The sequence below is a fragment of the Penicillium psychrosexuale genome (genome assembly GCF_028828465.1).
Source record: "Penicillium psychrosexuale strain IBT 29551 chromosome Unknown utg000002l, whole genome shotgun sequence".
In the NCBI taxonomy this organism is placed as follows: domain Eukaryota; kingdom Fungi; phylum Ascomycota; class Eurotiomycetes; order Eurotiales; family Aspergillaceae; genus Penicillium; species Penicillium psychrosexuale.
The window spans coordinates 3,142,556-3,162,608 of NW_026643187.1; the positions used below are offsets into that span (position 1 = coordinate 3,142,556).

The window sequence follows — 20,053 nt, forward strand, 5'->3', positions numbered from 1 at the left end:
AGAATGCGCAAATCGGTGAAGTGAGAAGCTTCCTCCGCACGTTATTTTGAGGCCACGTGATCAGATGCGGAGATCGGAGGTCAAATTAGGAGCGAAACAGCTGGGCAGAAGGACAGATAAGTCAATACAACACATACAACGCTCAAAGGAAACACTGTCTCCGTATGGACTTCACAGACGTCGGAATCCGCCACACGCTTCTCAACAGTGTACAGCTCCATCACTTTATCGATTTCTCACCGTCGGCCGCTGTTATTGCAAAGGAGGCCCGTCTCTGCGTTATTGCCGTTGTTATCGGTTGGATCACCACAAGTGTTGTCTCCAACCTTTGCAATCGGAAGTGTAACTGTGACTCAATCCATAGCAAGCGCTGATAGCTGCTGCGCAAAGCTTCCACGAATCCATATCAACTTCAAGCTTCACCAACCACACAATATGATGAGAACATTAGCTTCCCTGGCATTGCTTGCCGTAGGGGCCACAGCTCAAATTATTGAAAGCTCAAGCTTCGGCACTGGCCAAACGTTAGTATAATGTCCACGTTCAGTCTTTGGGTTATGGTTGTCTGACCTTAGACCAGGATATCACCAAACCAAGACTCCATCCCCGGATGGGCAATTGGAGGAGAGGGCCATGAACCGCACGTTGTGAGTCGGCCTATAACAATTGCTGGTGAATTGCTCTAACAGCTGTATAGCTATCAGACAAGCTCATCTTAACGCCACCGTACCCTGGAAACACAAGGGGATCAGCTTGGGCACAGAGTCCGTAAGTGAAGGGCTTCAAACCGTGATATTGGACACCAGATACTAACATGAGTATAGAGTCTCTCAGTCGGAATGGTCAGCAGAGCTCCAATTCCGAGCAAGCGGACCAGAACGAGCAGGTGGAATCCTGCAGTTATGGTATACCAAGGATGGCCAGTCCCGTATTGGTACCTCGAGCATCTATACTGTCGGCCAATTTGACGGATTTGCTTTAGTAATCGATACGCATGGTGGAAGAGTGCGTATTAACCCTGTCGCGTATTGTCTTGCCGTATTGATCATTCGTTACTAACCTCTCCTATAGGGTGGTAGTGTCCGTGGGTTCCTGAACGACGGTACCATCGATTACAAAAGCCACAACAGCCCAGACACCTTAGCCTTTGGCCACTGCGACTACTCCTACCGTAACTTAGGCCGTCCATCAATTGTCAAACTCAAGCACACCAGCTCCATCTTTGAAGTCACCGTTGACGACAAGCTTTGCTTTTCAACTGACAAGGTATGTATACATCATGTCCCGCCGGCACCATGCCGCAGCCATCGTAAACATACTGATCTGAGTAGGTCGCCCTGCCCGCTGGGAACACTTTCGGCATCACAGCAGCCACCCCCGAAAACCCAGACTCATTTGAGATCTTCAAGTTCATCCTCGAGTCCGCCGCAGGCCAAGGCTCGACAATTCCCTCCAACCAAGGCAGCACCCCCCAGCAGCCAATCCCCGATCAAATTTCTAACCAGCCCGCCCAACCCATCATCAACTCCGGTACAGAAGCCACCATGAACGGCTTAGCTGCCCAGATCGCCGACGTCAGCGGTCGCATCCAGCTTGCGGGCAAGGCCACCAACACCATCCTCCAGGAGCTGAAGAACCAGGCACAGAAGGCCGACCAGCGCCACGCAGAGATTCTCCAGAAGTCCCTGGCTCAGGACCGCCAGCTCGCCCAGTTCGACACCCGACTCACGCGGGTCGAGCAGCTGCTCCAGGCCCTCCAGACCGACCTCCAGAGCAAGGACTACAGTGGACGCTTCAACCAGCTCCACGAGACGCTGCGCTCTTCCCACCTCAGCTTGAGCGAGAACCTGCAGGGTCACCTGCGGAGTGGTAAGTTCGCTTGCTTCGTTCAGACGATATATTAGTTCACTCTGCTAATTGCTTTTCTCTCACATAATAGTCATTACGGCCTCCAGCCCACGCATGGGCTTCTTCATCTTCTTGCTGATCGCGTTCCAGGTGATCCTCGCGATCTCCTACGTCATCTACAAGCGTCGCCGGGCCAACATGCCCAAGAAGTTCCTTTAAGCGCCTCGTCCTGTCCCACCCCCCACCCCCTGTGCCATCTGAATCGTCTTGAGTTATTGTGTGATGGGGGGTGGGAGTGTATTCATAGTATTCGCAAGTGTGCTCTGCCCGGAGGCAACCGGGATTTATTCTTACGGGGGAAGTTATGTAGAGTCGAATATCATTACATTGATGAAACTTCTCTGAGAGTAATTACATTTACAAGTAAGAGAAAGGTGATATGGCAAATATTCATTTGGCCTTTGGCCCATGCTATCGTACACTTTCTCCGAGCTACCCGGCCACGCAAATTCTTTTTTTTAAAAAAAAAAAAGCCAAGCAAGATAAAAACAACATTGAAAGAAAAAAAAGAGAAACGTGGCCAGGCAGCTCGGAGAAACAGATTCGAGAAAATTGACGATCGCCTTTTCGGCGACCGGGAAAATGGAAAAAAAAAAAATCCATGACAATTCAAAACGCCGGGTCCTTTGATGCGCGCATTGAATTAAACTAGAGCCGGGAGGCTCGCTCACTTGGACTTGGTGTATTGGCGCTTTTGCGCCCGCTCTCCGGCTGATCCATGGTCATCAGCGCGAGATCGCTTGTTCCGATTGAACACAGGGATCCGGGGGAGAAGCTCGGAGTCCGAATGGTGGGACTCGGCATCCGAAGATGCGTTGGGAGGGTGAGAGGTGCCGAGGGGAGGAGAGGTGGGAGCATGAGAAGAGCCCAAGGTAGACTCCTCGTCAATGCGAGACAGAGGCTTCTGAGCAACGGGCGAGGTAGGCCCGGCAGCTTCGGCGATGTGACCTTCGCCGACAGCAGGAGGCTGGCTTGTAGCCATGCTGAGGAGAGTAGTGGCAGCGTCGAATTCTTCAGTGGAAACAGGAGCGCCAGCAATCATGTTGTTAACAGCGTGAGAAACATTCTGGGTGAACTCCGCGGGAAGACCGTTCTGTGCGATGTTGTTGGTGATCCCAGCGTTTTCAGCGCGGTTGAGGTAATCGCTGGTGAGTTGCTTGGTCAACTCCAAGCACTTTCGCTCGACAATTCGGGCATACTCCTTTTCACGTTCGTGATGATCTTCCTTGACAGCAGTGATGAAGTTCAAAACGACATCGCCTCCGAGGAAACGGGCCCTTTTGTCTCTCCAGTCTTCATCAAACAAACTCTGATTTGGGTCGTCAGGAAGCATGATGTCACAATCAATGTACGCCATGTTCTTGGTTCGGCGAACACGGCGCGTACGCTCGTTGCTGCCATTAATCTCCTTGGTGGCAATCATATCGTCAGGAGTGACATGGTTAGGACACATCCACCCGACCTTGGGGTTAGGGGGATGTGCGCGGGGAGGATCAAGACAATCCAGATGGAAGCGGCAAGGACAGTAGTCGCAAGTAATAATGGGATGTATACCTTGGGATGTAAAACCACACTTGGAGCAACGGATGCAGTCTCCCTTGTTGTCGTATTCTCGGAGAAGCATGGGATTCGCGTAAATGGTAGGGCCGTCTTGCTTCGGTGCTTTAGTCAGCCGCGGCAGGTGGGGCGCGGCCTTGTAGTAGCGTTGATGCTTTAAATTCCGGGCATAGTCGCCATCAAACACAATTCCTTCATCCACTCCATGGAAATGCTCCTTGATATCCTGAGGAGGTTGGAACTCTGTCTTCTTGTAGTGTTTGGAGTGTGCAATCAAGGTCGAGAAGCTGTTGCGAATGGAGCACTTGGGGCAATGCCACTCTCCCTGCGGAGGATTCTTGGGATCCAAGGGAGGATCCAAGCATTCGAAATGGTATGAGTTGATGCATGTGTCGCAGCAGAGCAAATCGCCACCTTTTCCACATTGGTGGCAGTCGTCGCTGTTCTCGGGGGGTTCACTGTAAGGTGTCATATTAGCATAGAACTAGCCGAGCCACACCAAGAAATCACATACATAGAATTCGGCATTTGGCGTGCTTCGTGGCCGCCAGACCAATCATTGAATCGGACCGAGTAAGCAGAATTCGAAAGTGACGAGAGACTTGAGACTGTGGTATCAACAGACAGCGACCGTGCACGCTGTGGGACCTCAGGGCCCTTGGCTTTTTCTCTCTGACGTCGCGAGACGGGCTTCCCAGTCTTGCGAGCGATAGCCGAAGCACCATCTGAATAGACAGAGGGAGCCGTGGGCTCCGGACCCTTTACAAGAGGTATATCGAGGATTGAACCCGGAACAGGGAGAGAACGCGCACGATTGAACGCGTCGATGTCCCCATCGATACCCGCATCAATGTTCTCCATGTCGTAGGGATGCTGGATTGCATCTGGTGGACCGATCTGAGTTCGGATTGCACTGTACTGGACAACCGCCTCCGAGTAAGACTCTGCTTCGAGACGAGCACGCACAGCACGCATCTTTTCCTCATGATCAGGATCCATTTCCCACTGGCGCTTACGCTTGTAGGCATTCTCGTTGACGCGGCATGGCTTCTTGGGCCTCTTGAGCGGAGCGGTATTTGATTTGCCGCTCAGGAAGTTTTCTTCAACCCGAGGACCACTTGTGTCGCGATAGATGTCGGAGACCTTGAAGCTAGGCTCTGCACCAACAGAATTGGCAGCTGGCTGACTTGATTCGCTGCAGGAAGGAATATCGGCTGCATTGGCCGTAGAGCGAACGTATTTCTGATACCACCTTTGGGCTTCTATCAGAGAATTGTTAAGGATCGTTTGGAGAGCAAGTTGCAACTGTTTGTCTCCTCCGTCATTTTCGGAGAGGTTGGCAATCAAAGAGAGTTTGAATTCATCATCCATGGCATTGGACCAGAAGTAAAGAAGGCCAACGACACACCACTCGTTGTCGTTCTCGATTGAGCTGATGATGGCGAACTTCATGACGCCCCGTAGTTTGACAAGATCATATTTGTCGGAGAGGCGCAAAGGAAGAGACATCAGCACGGCGAGGTACTTGTGGGTGATGTCCGCGCTCGGGAGGGTAGGAGTGGCCGCATCGGCTGGGGTGGTGCTGCGAATAGACTCATCGGCCACGGTCTCGGCCCCAGTCGAGGTTGAGGCAAGTGCCGCTTCTTCGGCGATTTCAACATGACCCTTGTCAGTCGGCGGGCTCTCAACCCCGCTAACGAGGGAAAGGCGCTCAGCTTCGTCGCGCGGGACGTTGGTCGGCACGGTCGCGACGCTGTGGGCCCGTTCAGACGGAGGAGCCACGCCAGCAGCTCGGTACTCCACGGGCGATGGGTATTCCCCGATCGGTTTCATTGTCCGATACTGGGTGGTGGGCTTCGAAGTGCCCGGGGGCTTCTTCTGAAGCTTCCGTCGTTGCGCGGGTTTGGAAGAGCTCTGACGGCGTTCGGACTGAGTGGACCCCGTAGGGGCAGGCGGAAGGGGCCTGGTAGGGTTAGTGCCACGCGCTCCATGCCCTAACTTCCTGGGGTCAACGTCCTGGGCAGCAGCAGCATCTTTCTTTTCCTTCGATGCCTTGTCGGCTTCGCCTATTTGAATAAGTTAGTTTTTGCTCTCATCTAGAGGTGAGTTTAAAAAAATGTGGGGTAATCCCTCAGTTTCACCTGAAAGATACAACATCTCGTTCTCCCTCATCTCAGAAGTGACCAGTGACCAGCTCATTGAGATAGACAGAGCAAGTGTCATTCACATGAAATTGAGAAAAGGGTAATGATGTTTTCAATAACATAAGTGGCTAGACTTGTGAGGAGGGAGAGTATGTTGTCTCATCCACTCCAGAACCAAGCACCCCGTCTCAGAAGTGACTGGACCAATGACAAGACAATTTATGACTCGAGGCAATGGCATGGAAAGCCCACTCATCTTTGGTCAAGAAATGTGCAGGTCGAGAGGCAGATGAGGTGTTGCATCTCAGTCACAACGGGAGCAGGGACATGGAGACATGGGGGCACGAGACGGGGTAATGGGATAGGGAAGCATGATACAGAGGCGCATAGCATGACACGAAGTGATCTTTCAGCTTGTGGGAGACTGCGAAATCCGCTTCACAGACGTGACTGGATACCAGGGGAGGGGACTAGGATAGACTGAGGAATATCACTTACTCTTCTTGCTGAGAAGACGCTTTGAGACGCGTCGCATGGTAGCACGCACGGTATCCATTTTTAACGATGAAAGTAACGAAATGGATTGAACGTGGGGAAGAAGAGAGAAGAAAGGAAGAAGAAGATGGGAGGTGGGAGGGATTAAATACTCTGCGAGAATTGGGGGCCTTCCTTTTCAGTCGGGGCTATTGAGAGCGCAAACAGGAACACAGGAACAATAGGATAGACAGTCCAGGTGACATGTCATGTCACGTCTTGACCTCGATACCCTATTCTTCCAGGATGCCTACAGAGAACAATAGCTTTTATATTGATCTATTGAGTTTGCCTGTGTATAGAACTCCAATGGAAGCATTGGCTCTCTATTGTCCCTAGGCTGTGTAGACAATCTGCCAGGCACCCATGCAAATAGACAGGCTCTGGATTGACCACAGAAGGTGGGTACATGTCTCACGAGGAAATGAACCTAGGATATGATATACTCTTCAGATACGCTAAGCCGTGGTTTGGTCTCTAGGGATTCAGTAGTTTCAGCAGTCGACAGGAATGAGGCAGAGATCCTGATTATATTGCTGCACCAAGACTTTACACAGACTGCCAAGTTGTGGCAGAATGGTCCCCTGTTATTGCGAGCAAGTAGAAAACACCTACATAGGTAGCTTAGGTGTCCTACCATTCCATAATTCGAAAGAAAGCCACGGCAGACTCGCCTACCGGTATTAACATCGCCCTTTTATCGAGTAGTCGATGAAGTGACGTGTACCTGGTTTCGCCTCGAACAAATTCCACATTGAGATTCGACATGGCATGAAATACGAAAGTAATAGAGAACTACAATAGCTACTGTCTCAATAGAATGTCTTCATATAGATTTACAGTACACACGAGTACAGACTGGCAACGTCTTGATTTGGTCCATGGAGTCTGCTCCAATTGCTACAAGACAGACAGGCCTCCGAGGAAAAGCGCAAGAAGAAGATATCCCAGCACCAAACTCGTCCATAAAGTATATACCGAGGTTTCCAAAAGTGGGTTGGCATTGCCAGCCCTGTCGCGTGTCATTGGAAAAATCAAGTATTTCTCTTTTGTTTTTTGGATAGATTTCGTATGACCTGCAGTGAGGCTCGTCATTGGATATCTTTTTTGCATTCAGATTGGACAAATAGTCCTACACTATATCCAAGTGTATTGCATGAAAATGATGACCAAGGGAGGTTGTTGAGAGCGTTGACTCATATTTACTCGTCACCGCCGGTGGTCTTGGTCTTCTTCTTGCTCTTGTTCTTCTTGTTGCCGGTAGAGCGGGTAAGGGGCTGCTCGAGAATCTTGAGGATCTCCTCATCCTCAAGCTTCTTGTCAGACTTGATCTGCTCGAGATCGACGGGCTTGGGAGCGGCGAGCTTGGTGAGACCGTTCTTGGTGATGGCTGTGAGTGGGGTTAGCTTATCCAAATCATCTTCACGCAATTTCAACGGTACTTACCAACGGTGGTCAGCAGACGAGAGACGGGGGAACCGTCAGTCTCGCCAGCAGGCTCGTACTGGCGCAGGACACCGCCACGAACACACTCAACAACACCAACCTTGGCGGCCTTCTCGTCATCAAGCTGGCGCAAGCTGAAGGGGAAAGTACCGAACTTCTTGACAACCTCAGACAGAGTCTGGCGGGAGCTAGGGCGCTTCAGGCCGTAAGTGGTGGTGGTACGGCGGTGCAGGGTAGGACGGTGCTCGAGGTTCTTGACCTTGCCGGATCCCAGACTGAGGCCAACCTCAACACCCCAAACTTCGCCGACCTCGGGGACACCGTCACCGCGGACACCGTTACCGGGGGAGAGAATGATCTTCTTATCGCCCTCAATCTCGTTGCGGCCGAACATCCAGCTGGTGGTGTTCTCGACGACATTGCAGTCGTAGGTCTTGGCGATCTTCTCGAGCAGAGAAGACATGTAGGCCTGAGTAGGGGCCTTCTGAGCCGCGGCCTTCTTCTTCTCCTCGTCGGTACCCTGAGCCAAAAGACCCTGGGGAATCATGAGGCGCAGGAGAACCTCGTTGGCGTAGTGAGTAGCGATAATGAGATCAGCCTCACGGCCGGTTACAGGCTCCTTGGGGGAGTCCTTCTTGGGAACGACAACTGTGTCGCAAACGATGGTTCCGAATCCATCGATCTGAGCACCAAGCTGAATCTTGACAACCTCGCCGGCCTTCAGGGCAATCTCAGCCTCGGCGGCGTCGGACACCAGAGGGGTGTAGGGAGTCACATAGGAGCTAGGAGAGACAGTTGTGGGGTGAGAGATACCTAAATTTATATGTTACGGTAAGTTCATGTGGTTTGTCTGCCACTAACGGGGTTGAGAGTGGGGTTGACTAACCCTTGACAATCTTCTTGCCCTTGTAGACCTTGGCGATTTCCTCCTCAAGAAGCTTGTCACCCTTCTGGCAGATCTCGACGATCTTCTCTCCCTCCAAGCAAAGAGCTACGTAGATATTAGATCACAATGTGAGACAATAGGAAGTTCTTGCGCAACATACCGATAACAGCGTCAAGGACGTTGTGAGAAATTTGCGCAGCGGTCTTGTACTTGGTCAAGGTATCGGGGTTGTTGAGGGTGTAATCTAGAAAGAATTGCATAATTAGTCATGGTCTATGAGCCGAACGTATTTCTTTGTTGCGGTGAGTGCCAGCGAGCTCATGGCCCATATTGGGCTCAGTGCCCACAAACGTCAGAGCTTTCCACCGCGATGGAGTTTACATACCAACAACCTCGGGTGCTTTGTCTTCCGCCATTGTGAAGTGAATTGGGCTCGTGGAGCTGTAATAAACAGGTAAATGCAAATGATTTCGCAAAAAGAGTTCGGATTGTAATCCGTGTAAAGCTCGAGGAGAGGAATAAACCGAGATCGAGTCGTGTTCAGAGCGTCGAGGCGTTTAGCGTTGGTGGGGTTGGGTGATGGTCGCCTGATGTTTCAGGCCTCTGACCTAGGGCTTTGCCGAAGACGTCATGGAAATCTCTCCCTTGACTTCATACTGAGCGACGTTGATTCGCGTTAAGAAAACGTGTAACTACAGTTTGTCTAGGTGGAATCCATGTTTCTTTCGTTATATAGACCGTAAATGTCTCCTCTGATACCCCGGATTCCGCCACAACCCAGGATCGCCCAGACCTCCAGCCTCCAACCCCAAACTTCTCCTCACACATTCGTAGGAAGTACATCGATGTGCTCGGGCTTTTGCCTTTCGAATCCTACGATCCTTGCTATCCGAGCGCTGATTCTATAATCGGAAGAAGCCAATATGCAACTTGAATGGATTTCGAACATTAAAAGACTCGAGTATATCAACCCAGCCCATCCAGTAGGATAGCAGAGGCCTATTTCTCAGAGACCGAGGCAAATTGGCTCAGTGGCGGTGTGAATGTCCAGCTCGAGATGAAATATATATTTGGAACTTACTTTTCTCTTTTCGATATATTTCCGCCCTTCTCTCTAGTATTGTAGCCAGAAGGGTGAATTACTGGCCGCCAACTGTAGAATACCCCTGAAAAGAAAGCACAGTGACTTTCATGAATAAATACCATACCTATATCGGTGCATCGAGGTGACTGAAGGTGGTTATACTATAGCTTGCCTCAGGCATAGTAACCTGAGGCATTGCGACATTCCCCTCACTTGTTGTAAACCCATGACATAGAGCCATCCATATACCCACACCGTTGTTGGTTGTTTGATTCTCTACTCTTCTGATTTCCACACTATGAGTTCTATGAAACTTCCGGTCCGGGTCTTGACACACAATATCCGATATGCAACCTCATCTCCCTTCAAAGGCGAACGACCCTGGGCAGAACGCAAGCAATTGCTGTTGAATGAATTTGAATACGAGGCCCGTCATTGTGAAGAAACCTTCATCTGCCTGCAAGAAGTTCTTCAAAATCAACTTGAGGATATTCTGGCTGGATTGAATCAGGACATGGAGCCTGGAGCACCAAAATGGGTTCATATCGGCGTTGGTAGAGATGATGGTGACAAGGCCGGGGAATACTCTCCTATCATCTACAGGCCATCGGTTTGGGAGTTACTATACTGGGAGACAGTGTGGTTATCCGAGACACCGGAAAGGCCATCCAAGAGTTGGGACGCAGCCTCCATCCGCATTGTCACCATTGGTGTCTTCGGTCATCCGGTTAGTCGGAATGTGGTACTTGCCATGAACACCCATCTGGATAATCAAGGATCTCAATCTCGCCTCGAGGCTGCACGTATCATTACCGGAATAATTTCGGAATATAACCAGAGAAGATTCCCAGAGATCACGGGCACTTTCTTGGCCGGCGATTTCAACAGCGAATATAACCAGGAAGCTTACCAAGAGTTGACAAAAAGCTTGCTTGATGCATATGAGCAAATCGAAAGCTCGAAACGATATGGTAACCACATTACTTGGACTGGATTTGGGTACGAGGATGAGCCAGCCTCACGTATTGACTATGTTCTGGTGAGACCCAACGGGGCTGTCGGTCAGAAGTCGACAGTCACTGGCTATGCAGTGCTAGCAAATCGGTTCGACGATGGTGTTTTGAGCTCGGATCACCGCGCTGTTATTGTGGACTTGACAGTTCAGACTTGAGGATGTATGTACATAGCAGACCACGAACATGCCAAGACGTCCAGGACCTTCCGAGGTCACATTATGTAACACACACGTGGATCACATGACAGTCAGTAAAATTGGTAAACAGGGTCATAGGCTGGTCTGGAGCCCATAGATGAGCATTGGGAATAACCTCAAAATATCTTAAAAGTAGTCTTATACCTTATTTTATAATTACTTTATGGTGGTTGGGCATATAGAGTGAATGGCGCGTTTCTTTACGATCTTAGACGGGTGCGGACACTTGTAACGGGTACTCTCCCTCTTTCTCCTTTGCCTCTTTCACCATCACCCCGGCTTTAAAACAACAGACAACCGCCACAGCTTCCGCAGTTTAGAAGAATCTCTCCGGGAAAGAAACTCGTCGATTGGGATCATCGCAATCGATTGACGAAGAAGGTCAGCTGACTTGGCCCCAACCGATCCGGAGCGGATTCTGCGCTGGAACTCCCGACTGGTCCATTCAAGGAACATCGGCAACAGCTCTCTCTCCCCTTCGGCCCTGGTATGTTCGATTGCTTCCCATTTGGGTTCCCAGTCCATAATTTCGATATGCTGTCCCTATTCAATCCGTCGCATACCCTGAAGTGGTGACTTGTGGCGTGTTCGGGACATGCGCCCGTTGCGACACGTCCATCCAACAAGCTACATTGCCCAGGTGACATTGGATGCACGGTCGCGACGGCGATGGATAGGGTAGTCTACTATCTGAAAACACCTGCTAATCACGATTTGATCGCATGGACAGATTACATCCCATAATGCTACGGTAGCCGACCCGAACCTATCCCTGTCGCGTTGAGAGCCACTCCGAGCTTCCAAGATCATACGAGTGGCATTAGACGTTCGTTTTGCATTCATAGACCATCCAAAATGCCATCCCCTGAAGTGACGGGTGGCTCACTGCCCTCAGAGCAATCATTCGGGGACCCTCAGTCGGGTGTCCAGAACAGCTCTGGCGCGTCGGACACGGGCGAACAAGGTTCAGACAACATCGACCTTGGGACAAGCCGATCAACAAATGGTCATACGCCAGATACAATCGCAGAGGGAAAGCAAAGCGCAAAGGCTATGCTTGCTGCTTCCGGGGTGTCAGCCTCGTCGGAACCTGGCAGTGAGGTTTCCAATGGCACGCCCCGTTCTAATGGGACGCATGGTTCCGTAAGAAAGAGATCTCATGATGGATCTGCTGTTCAATCCACAGAGGTCTCCGGAACCATGGCCGTACGCGCCCGCGAAACGCCACTGGATAAGATTCTCCTGGAGCAGTACGTTGATCGCGAATTCCAGCAGTCGGCCGCAGCTGCCTGGAAAAATCCGAGTCAGGAGTTACAAAAGAATAAGCGAGCGGAACGCGACTTCTATTTGGCAGTGCGACGCGAAAATCAGTTAAACCCAGCAGCATTGTATGGCGTGGGCTATGAAGGATTCGGAAACCCCCGTACCGACCTTCACAATCAACACCCTCAACTTCTCTACCCAACTCATCGACGACGTCCCGGAAATAGAAAGACGCGAGAACTACGCATTTCACGACGTGACGCAAAGACGCAGAATGAACAGATTGAGGATCTGGTCCCTATTCGCTTGGATATTGATTGGGAGAAAGTCAAGATTCGCGATACTTTCACGTGGAACCTTCATGATCGTGTTGTGTCTCCGGATTTGTTCGCTGAGAAGCTGGTGGAAGATATGGGTCTTGCGGTAGAGAGCTCAGTTCCTCTGACGAGAATGATCTCCCAAAGCATCCAGGAGCAGGTGATAGACTATTACCCGCATCTTAACATACACGAAGACCCTCTTGATCCCCAACTACCCTACACCGCGTACAAAAACGACGAGATGCGCATTTCGGTCAAACTCAACATCACTATTGGCCAACACACTCTCATCGACCAGTTCGAGTGGGATATTAACGATCCCAATAATTCCCCGGAAGAATTTGCGTTATGTATGACGGATGATTTATCGCTCTCTGGTGAATTCACTACCGCCATCGCCCATTCAATCCGCGAACAGTCCCAACTTTTCACCAAATCCTTATACATTGTCGCTCACCCATTCGATGGCCGTCCAATCGAAGACCCAGACCTCCACACCTCATTCCTCCCCACTCCTGTGGCTTCTGCCTTCCGACCATACCAATCCGCCAAAGAGCATACGCCCTATCTTTATGAGTTGAATGAGGCCGATCTTGAACGTACCGAAATCTCAATATCCCGAGAGCAACGTCGTCAGAAACGGTCAATCAACCGTCGTGGTGGCCCTGCTTTGCCAGATCTCAAGGACCGCCAACGCACGATACGCACCATGATTGTTTCATCCGTAATACCCAACTCAGTGGGCTCTCTCGATGAAAGCAATGTGATCAAGCGTACCGGTTCCAGTCGCCGTCGTGGAATGACTGGAAACCGGGGCGATGATGACTCAGACGAGTTTGATAGCGACGACTCCTCTGTTGACTCTCCTGCAATTGGACCCAACCTCGCACAGGGCACTGCTCGTACTAGAGGCATGAGAGGCGCGGCATCTGCAGCCCATGCGGCGCTTCGCGCCAGCCTTGGACAGTCTGCCACCCCTGAACCGGTGTACCATGAGCCCCGAGTCTCGGCCCGAAGACAGCAATACCGAGAAGAGAGTGTGGATGACTCTGATAAGTTGATAGTGAGATTCAAGATTTCGCGCGACAAGCTGGTCGATCTGAGAAACGGGAGGCGCATTGTCTCCAGCGGACAAGCATCACGCACGATGGCACCTCCGTCTGATAAACAGTCCCGACTTCATCCTCCCCCGCGACCCCAACAAACCGGTGCTGTTGATGCACCAAACCCTCCGCAGCCTGGTGTATCTGGCGTGAGTAGATTTTAACCCCAGTTTTTGGCCCATGGCTGACCCTGTGTCTATGCAGCCCCCACCACCCAACTGGCTGGCAGCTGGTCTCAGCAAGTTGAAACAATCTCACCCCAACGATTCCTTCGAAGGCGTGATGCGTTATTCCGCCGTTGATACCGAAACCCTGGCCCCCGTGACGAATCCCAACAACCTCCAGGCTGGCCAAAATATCAAATACCAATACCTCCCCCGTATTCGTTGCCACGACTGCCCCGGAAAGCTCTACACTCCCGGCCCGGGCATGACAGTGGACAATTTTGAAGTCCATCTGCGCAACCGGCAGCACAAGGAGCGGGTCGAAGAGCGGCTCACAAAGACTGGTGGCGGTGGTACCAACTCCGATGGCGGAAGTGCGAGTGCCAGCCCTAGGATTCCGGCCAACGCAAGTCCAGCTCTCGGGACTGCAGCCTCTCCCTCTCCAGCCAGTGGGTCTCAGCCATAGTCAATCTTGTTCATGAAGTGATGACAACGGCGTCTTGTGTGATTATCTTGTGTGATTACTTGCAATTCTTTTTCAGATCGCTTATATTCTTTTACACATTTGATCAATTCAATCCACCTACTTCTTCTCCATATTCACGAAGCCTCCCATTCTACTCGTGTCTTGCATAGGTTTTTGGTTTCTCAGTGCCGGAAGCGATCTATCTTTATCCATCTGTTGGCGCCCAAGGAATCTCTGGGGCGTTTGTGTTTTTCTTGCTTTGCTGGACCATGTGTGTAATAGTTAGCAGTTTGAGAGCCGGTTTGAGTCTTAGTAAATATTTCTGTTCTTTTTTCTATGGAATGATCTTTAGGAGTGGTCTCTTACGTCACATTGCAGGCTCGTAACTACCTTCCCTATAACTTATAAGCCATCGCTTCCTATAAACCAATTCTGCAGGACACGGAAGAACTACAGTAAGACTGGACGGGATATGAGTACGAGACTACCGCCTAGTACTAGGCTCACTCGTCCATTTTCTACGCACGGCTTCGATAATATCTCCAATGCATTCAAAGAATCTTCCAAACTGAGCCACCTCACAGCCGCGCTTCTTCAACTACAATGTAAACAAGTAATTGTGAAGCAAAGTTCAGTTCATTTACAGAGAGAAAGCATATATCTGACGGGAATACGCAAAGAGACAGACATTCGTGAGAACTTCAAGTAGAAAAAAAAAAAAGGCAGATGGGGTATACATCTCGGACCATCACCGACTGCAAGGAAACAGAGCACACGATGGGGACGAAATTGTGAAACCATAAAGAAGATAATATGGGCATCAGGATATGAATATGAATATGAATATCGACGGGAACAATCCGCGCAGTAATCGCACGACTTATTTAGATCCGAGAACAGCGATTAGATCGATACCAGACGTCTATGTCTCGAAGATCTTGGCTGAAAACTCATAAGTAAATGGCCATTGAAGGTGTATGTCTTTGGCGAAATGAGAGGCATGGCCCGTATATGAGAATACAGCTGGGGGCCGTGCCAGGCAGGTCCCATATAGTCCTGGAGGTTCTTACCCACGACGGGAAGAGCGTCGCGAAGGCATGGTTGTCGATAGCTTCTTTGGCTCAGGCTTCTTGACATCGCCCTTGGCAGCAGCGGCCTTTCCGCTTCGATTCTTTGCAGGAGGCGGCGTGGGTTCCTTCTCGCTGACCTCTGGCTCATCATCGTCGGCGAGTTCTTTATCGTCATCCGTTTCTTGGGCTTCTTCGTTCTCGCTTTCCTCCGCGTCATCTTCGCCATCGTCTTTTTCCTTGGGTTTATCCCACTCTGTCATCTCCATGTCGGCATCATCACTATCGTTATCGATATAGCTGACTTCCGCTTTCGCGGTGCCTCGGACGCTGCGCCGGCGAGAGGATGTGGTCATGGCACCTCCAGCGCCTCCGTCGGAAGACCAGCCGTCGTCGTTCTTTGATTTCCGTCTCGGCTTGGCAGCTGCACTGATCGATGATGTGGACTTGCGGGCGGGACGAGAAGACTTTTCCTTGCGTGCCTTTTTGGCCACGGAGTGTTTGCCGTTCGTATCTAGAGACTCTGGTTTTCGCTTCTTGCTTGATCCGCCCAGTGAACCGTGGGTAGAGTTATGCCTGGGCTTCATTGCAATTCGGACGACGCGATCTAGCAAATCATCCAACTCGTCTGGAAGGAAGTTCTTGTCGGCGACGTCTTGGGCTTCCCGGTGATTGCTCATGGAGGTGAAGAGAGAGCTAGGGACGCCCATCTTCCCAGGATAGGTTTGTAAGATGTTGGTTGCACCGGCGGCACCGCCAAGCTTGTGCTGTTGGGAGTAGATATCTGCGAACCGGCGAATAGTTGCTTGTGCCAGATCAGACAGAGTGTGGAGGCGGGTGGAGATCTCGTCTGATTTGGTGATGCCATCGCGGAACTGCTTGACGCGCTGTCCGACGTGGAAAATCAGTGACATGTTGTGTTCATTGGCAACTGCGGAGAGGTAGAAAAGGATATATTGAGAGAAGTCGGTAAGGTCGCCGAGTTTCGTTGCTTCGTCTAGATCCTCAGACGGGTAATCAGGGTGGTAGGCAAGCAAAGAAAGGAGACGCGAAAAGATCAATTCCATGACCATAGTCTGTTCCGTCCGTTTCCCACTAGCTTGCGCCTGTTGGGCGAAGTATGCGGCTCGGGATCGCATCCATGTGAGCGTGCTCTCTTTTAGACTATGAACAGGTTCGAAAGCAAGCAAACAGGGGACAATGTACCACCGGTGGCTCAGATGTGACTTCTGCACCAGTTTCTTCTTCAAGTAGTTGATGAATCCACTTCGCACCTGCAAGAGTGGATCCTGGGCAACCAAAGCGATTGCGTTGAAATCGGATGGCGTGAGCAGACCGTCGCAGACTGTGCTGGAAGCACACAGCTTAAGCAAGGACTTTGCAGCGAGGAGGCGAAGGCGTGGTTTTTGGGATGCGGGGGTATCTTTTTTTTTAGAGATCTCGCCTTCACCGACCACTAATTTATTCAATGTTTCGTAGACAGGCTTTGCGTGGGCACGGAAGTCGGCTTCATTATCTGCTCCGTCCTTAGCCCGAAGACGGTTGACAATGATTTTCAATGCCCATTCTTTAGCCTTGGTCTCATCATCAACTGTCTCTGACCAGTTGTATTCAGAGTCTGGTTCGGGTGTACGATTGGTGAGCAGGATTTGGTTGATGGCAATCGAAATGATAGCATCGCTTTCTTCGTCTGCTTCTCTCGGTGCAAGAAGGTTCAGCTGCGACAGAGCAGCCAGGCGAGTGAGGAATCGATCAGAGCCGTACGTCCACTTCTCAACGCACTTCTGTACCAAATCTTTCGCATACATTTCTTTTCGGTCAGCTGTGGCCATGAGAATTGAAACGGCATGTTTTGCAGAATGCGGTGATGAACTATAGAGGGCATAGTTGGCCATAGCCTGGAGAAACTTGCGGTCTTTGGGGAGTTTAGCAGGGAGCTTTTTAGCGAAACCAGCACAAGCTTTCAAAATGTCCTCAGCACTACCATCACCAGCCAAGGATGCCTTGGGAGCTTGAGCCTCGAGGTCTTTGCACATTTCTTGGACTTGTGCCTCTAGGACTTCCGGATTTTGAGATGAAATTTGCTTCAACATCTCCTGTGCAGCATTGGCCAATCCGTTCTCATCTGTTCGGGACAAACTCATGATCGCCGGAATGTGGCTCCGATTGAAGATCAAAGACCCACAGCGATACACGAGAGGAGTCAATGTTTCTAGCAGGGGAGAGTTGTTTGCACTCTGGACCCGCCGCTGGAGTTCCTTTGTGGCCTTGACAACAGTGCGATAATCACTCACAGCAGCCATGGTAAAGCGAATGAGCTGGTAGCTCCGTCGATCATGCACCTTAGCGAACTTCCACAGGTCTGCCGATGCGCGCGGGGCATCTGGGAAGGTTTTGGATAATGACTCAATAATCTTGGACAACTGTGTCTTAATCGATTCTTCGTCCTTGTCAACGACACCACCATTGTACTTCTCGCAGGCCTCTAGGTAAAGTGTCACTGCCGATCTCATCGACAATTGACGGGCCAACATGACGAAAAAGACTCGCCTCGCTTTTTCATCCAACCCTCGGAGTAGGGTAAGAATTCGGCGGACTCGAATCTTATCAACATCTGTCTCTTGCTCGGGTTCAGATGTCTGACTATCCTTCTGCTTCTGTGATTGGTTCGAGTTGCCTCGGGAAAGTTTCGTTTTGATGGGGGGATAGGGAAGTGGCAGAAGTGTCTCAAACAAGACGCGGTCGATCAGAATATGGATTTCTTGATCATTGGTGTAGAAGGCATCGAATATCTTGGATGGTGCATCTTTGAGAAGGGACACGACGGGCTCCGTATTTTGCTCGATGTCACCAGCAGCCACTGCCCACATGCGAGCCAAAATCTTCATTGCGTGTTCACGCACATGAGGCTTGCGATCCTTCACTCGCTCGGCAAGAATAGCAAGAACCGAGTCTGGTGATGAACATCCACCATCCACACATAGTTTGTTGATTATTTGGGAATACCCAAATTGCCCAACAGTATCCACTGCAGCCACGCGAACCTTCTCATCAACATCGCGGAGCATCGAGGCCAAATTTCTGACAAGACTGTATTCTTCGTTTTCGTGTAGACCAGAGCCTCCAGCTGAGGTTAGCAATATTCGCCCCACAACTGTGACCCAGGCAGCACGGACTGATGGTGTCTTGTCGAGACGACGGCTCAAAAAGGCTTCATAGGCCGAGTTGTGGACTTGAGAGAAAGGCTTAGGAGATACGGGAGTCAACAACACATTGGGCTGCGGAATGGTCTTGTCATAATCCACTAGTGACACTGGCGGGTAAGTTGTGGGGTCCATGGGAGGAGGGGGCGGGGGACCTGCAACACCGATTCCGGCCGCGAGGTCTCCGATAGTCTGAGTCGCCAATAAACGTAGGGCCACTGATTCTGCAGAGAGCTCTGCTTCAATCTGCGGGATCACATTTTGCAGGACTTCTGGACAAGCACGCCAAAGCTCCCTGATCAGGCGGTGTGCCTTGCTCAATTCTTTGATATCCTCTCCCTCTTCATCGGAGTCGTCGAGATGGGGTTTCCGGGCATGCTTAGAGCCATTTGTTTGACCAGCTGGCACAGACGCATCGATGATGACATTGTTAAAGTACTGGCTGATGTGACTGGTCATTCGTTCCGGACAGGCCTGACAGATAGCCTTGGCCATGTTATAAGCGGCCGGGTAGTCCTTCAGTAGAAGCGTGTCCTGCTTGGTGTCAATCGGCGCATCTGGTCGCTTTCCTTTCTTATTGGAGCTGTCCATCACTCGCGGGTCGACTCGGAGGAATTGGGCGACGATAATGTCCACCACCTCGGGGGCCAGGACGAGCGATTCATCGATCACAGTGACGAGCACTCGGGTCATGTCAAATTCGACATTCTTAGCTACTTCCTCGCCGGTCGATGCTTTCGAAGAACCCGAAACGATGTCGAAGCAGCCCGTGAACAGCGGGATAATGAGCGAGTCCGGATGATCAAGATCGACCATCAAAACCACACTCTTGACCTCGGCGAGAGATCCCAGGACATAAATATGCTGGGCATTGTAGGCGTTGGATGGGTCGGCCAAAGCGGGGATTATCGAGGACACAATACATGTGAATATATCCTAATTTGAGCATAGTCAGCACCTTATTCAATCGCATAGACAAAACACATATTTTGTAAGATCTTCCATCGCCACACCTTCAGTTGATTGCGCGTAAAAGGCGCGTCTGGTGCGCATAGTCGCAATACATCAACGATGCAGCACGTAGCCCATGCTCTGACGCCCTTATCCTTGTGGGCAAGCAAGTTCCCACTGGCAAGTTCCTGTGACACTTTCCGTAGCGATTCCTTGTCAATTTCCTCCTGGTCGAGCTTGCGGAGTTCCTGCGCGAGAGTCTGGAGACGTTCGAGGAGATCCGCGATGGGGATGGCGGAGCGCCCCACACGCCATGAGAGCGGCTGGTTGAAGGACAGACTGCGAAGCCCCGAGTCTTCCTCCACCTCGGAAGGACCTGGGCGAGAGCGCGAAGGCATCGTGGATGGTCGCAGTTCTCACATGGACTGGGGAGGTGGAGAGTTTCGACTCGGGAGTTTGGGTGGAGGTTGACCGCCCAGGACGCGTCGCACGGGACCGCGTCCTGCCCTACAAAGCTGGTACTGCAGGTGTCATACGGTACATGTTGAGACCATTTATTTATTTTAAAAGAGGATGTTCAATTTATCAGTGTCTTAGGTTTACGACTCATATCATATTCATTCATGCCTACCACACCTGAGGCTTAGATTGCACTTGCTGGTCTAACTCGGGAGCTTTCTCTTTCAGGAAAGATACATCGCTCCAGAGCTTCTTTAAGAGACAAGGGTACCCTGTATAACACAT

The 20,053-nt window shown here is 50.9% G+C and overlaps 7 protein-coding genes across 7 annotated transcripts; 3 read left to right on the forward strand and 4 right to left on the reverse strand.

Moving 5' to 3' along the window:
• Positions 1-164: 164 nt before the first annotated feature.
• Positions 165-2,067, forward strand: N7518_002374 (uncharacterized protein; the record flags this gene model as incomplete). The annotated part of the gene is made up of 8 exons (XM_057183302.1): positions 165-297; positions 365-524; positions 581-647; positions 698-768; positions 825-1,005; positions 1,072-1,266; positions 1,332-1,869; positions 1,940-2,067. 8 exons carry the CDS (start codon positions 165-167, stop codon positions 2,065-2,067), a joined length of 1,473 nt encoding a protein of 490 aa, XP_057044752.1.
• A 508-nt stretch (positions 2,068-2,575) lies between these two features.
• Positions 2,576-6,165, reverse strand: N7518_002375 (putative PHD finger domain protein; the record flags this gene model as incomplete). The annotated part of the gene is made up of 3 exons (XM_057183303.1): positions 2,576-3,923; positions 3,980-5,531; positions 6,108-6,165. The coding sequence occupies 3 exons, from the start codon at positions 6,163-6,165 to the stop codon at positions 2,576-2,578; spliced, it is 2,958 nt and encodes a 985-aa protein (XP_057044753.1).
• Positions 6,166-7,345: 1,180 nt separating this feature from the next.
• Positions 7,346-8,891, reverse strand: N7518_002376 (curved DNA-binding protein (42 kDa protein); the record flags this gene model as incomplete). The annotated part of the gene is made up of 5 exons (XM_057183304.1): positions 7,346-7,533; positions 7,590-8,402; positions 8,476-8,580; positions 8,636-8,719; positions 8,861-8,891. The coding sequence occupies 5 exons, from the start codon at positions 8,889-8,891 to the stop codon at positions 7,346-7,348; spliced, it is 1,221 nt and encodes a 406-aa protein (XP_057044754.1).
• Positions 8,892-9,857: 966 nt separating this feature from the next.
• Positions 9,858-10,730, forward strand: N7518_002377 (endonuclease/exonuclease/phosphatase family protein; the record flags this gene model as incomplete). The annotated part of the gene is made up of 1 exon (XM_057183305.1): positions 9,858-10,730. One exon carries the CDS (start codon positions 9,858-9,860, stop codon positions 10,728-10,730), a length of 873 nt encoding a protein of 290 aa, XP_057044755.1.
• A 312-nt stretch (positions 10,731-11,042) lies between these two features.
• N7518_002378 (uncharacterized protein) lies at positions 11,043-11,297 on the reverse strand (the record flags this gene model as incomplete). Its single annotated transcript, XM_057183306.1, has 1 exon — positions 11,043-11,297. The coding sequence occupies one exon, from the start codon at positions 11,295-11,297 to the stop codon at positions 11,043-11,045; it is 255 nt and encodes an 84-aa protein (XP_057044756.1).
• Positions 11,298-11,627: 330 nt separating this feature from the next.
• N7518_002379 (SWI/SNF chromatin-remodeling complex subunit SNF5) lies at positions 11,628-14,088 on the forward strand (the record flags this gene model as incomplete). Its single annotated transcript, XM_057183307.1, has 2 exons — positions 11,628-13,607; positions 13,663-14,088. 2 exons carry the CDS (start codon positions 11,628-11,630, stop codon positions 14,086-14,088), a joined length of 2,406 nt encoding a protein of 801 aa, XP_057044757.1.
• Positions 14,089-15,154: 1,066 nt separating this feature from the next.
• N7518_002380 (sister chromatid cohesion factor PDS5) lies at positions 15,155-19,729 on the reverse strand (the record flags this gene model as incomplete). Its single annotated transcript, XM_057183308.1, has 2 exons — positions 19,372-19,729; positions 15,155-19,294 (listed from the first exon to the last, which is right to left on the reverse strand). Exons 1-2 carry the CDS (start codon positions 19,705-19,707, stop codon positions 15,155-15,157), a joined length of 4,476 nt encoding a protein of 1,491 aa, XP_057044758.1. The 5' UTR covers positions 19,708-19,729.
• Between the last annotated feature and the right edge of the window lie 324 nt (positions 19,730-20,053).